The sequence below is a fragment of the Camelina sativa genome, unplaced genomic scaffold (assembly GCF_000633955.1).
Source record: "Camelina sativa cultivar DH55 unplaced genomic scaffold, Cs unpScaffold03978, whole genome shotgun sequence".
Taxonomy (NCBI): Eukaryota; Viridiplantae; Streptophyta; class Magnoliopsida; order Brassicales; family Brassicaceae; genus Camelina; species Camelina sativa.
The window spans coordinates 1-705 of NW_010925075.1; the positions used below are offsets into that span (position 1 = coordinate 1).

Genomic DNA, 705 nt, shown 5'->3' on the forward strand with positions numbered 1-705 from the left:
AAGAACCGTTTCTCTTGGCTAATAGGGTCTTCGATAAGCACCATCTTTGATTTATCTTTAACTCCCGAAACATCAAGAAACGCCTTTGAATCCCTCTCTTTATCTTTATACATTAGCTTCTGATCTTGATAATGTATACCCGTTGGTCCACTCAACATCTTCTTTAGCTCCCCTGCATCATCAACCAACAACATAAATCTCTCTCTCTCTATATATTCCATAACCCTTTCTCAAAGTTCCAAATATAGTTAAAGAGAGAGACTAACCAAATGAAGCTTGAGGACTAATACTGATCTCATGGTAGACGGCACCGTACTTGATTCTAACTCTGATCATAGGCGGTGGTGGAGGTCCAACAGGATCCAAATCCGGGTTACGTTTCTGAACCAACATACCACCAGGTCTCATTTCCCATTCATGACCGCCTGACTCCCTGCCGCCGCCAACGGAACCTCTGCCGCCGTTAGTCGCCGTCGCCGCCGCCGGAAAATTTGTCGGTTTGTTTCTCATCATCTTCATCATTTTTGTTTTCCTTTTCTCCTTCCTCTCAATTAAACGGATCTGAGGATCTTTCTGATATAGAGAGAGAGAGATTATTAGTTAGTTAATCAGAAGAAAGAAAGAAAGAAAGACAAAAGACATTGGAGACAAGACACACAAGAATGTTTATTACAAGAAATCTGGGACTTGGAGGAACATCATCAA

General features: G+C 41.7%; 1 protein-coding gene across 1 annotated transcript; it reads right to left on the bottom strand.

The window, feature by feature from the left end:
• Positions 1-6: 6 nt before the first annotated feature.
• LOC104774611 (BAG family molecular chaperone regulator 1-like) lies at positions 7-705 on the bottom strand (the record flags this gene model as incomplete). Its single annotated transcript, XM_019242915.1, is given in 3 exon segments — positions 7-172; positions 267-573; positions 659-705. Coding segments are annotated over 2 exon segments (422 nt in total), but the record flags the coding sequence as incomplete, so codon positions are not given.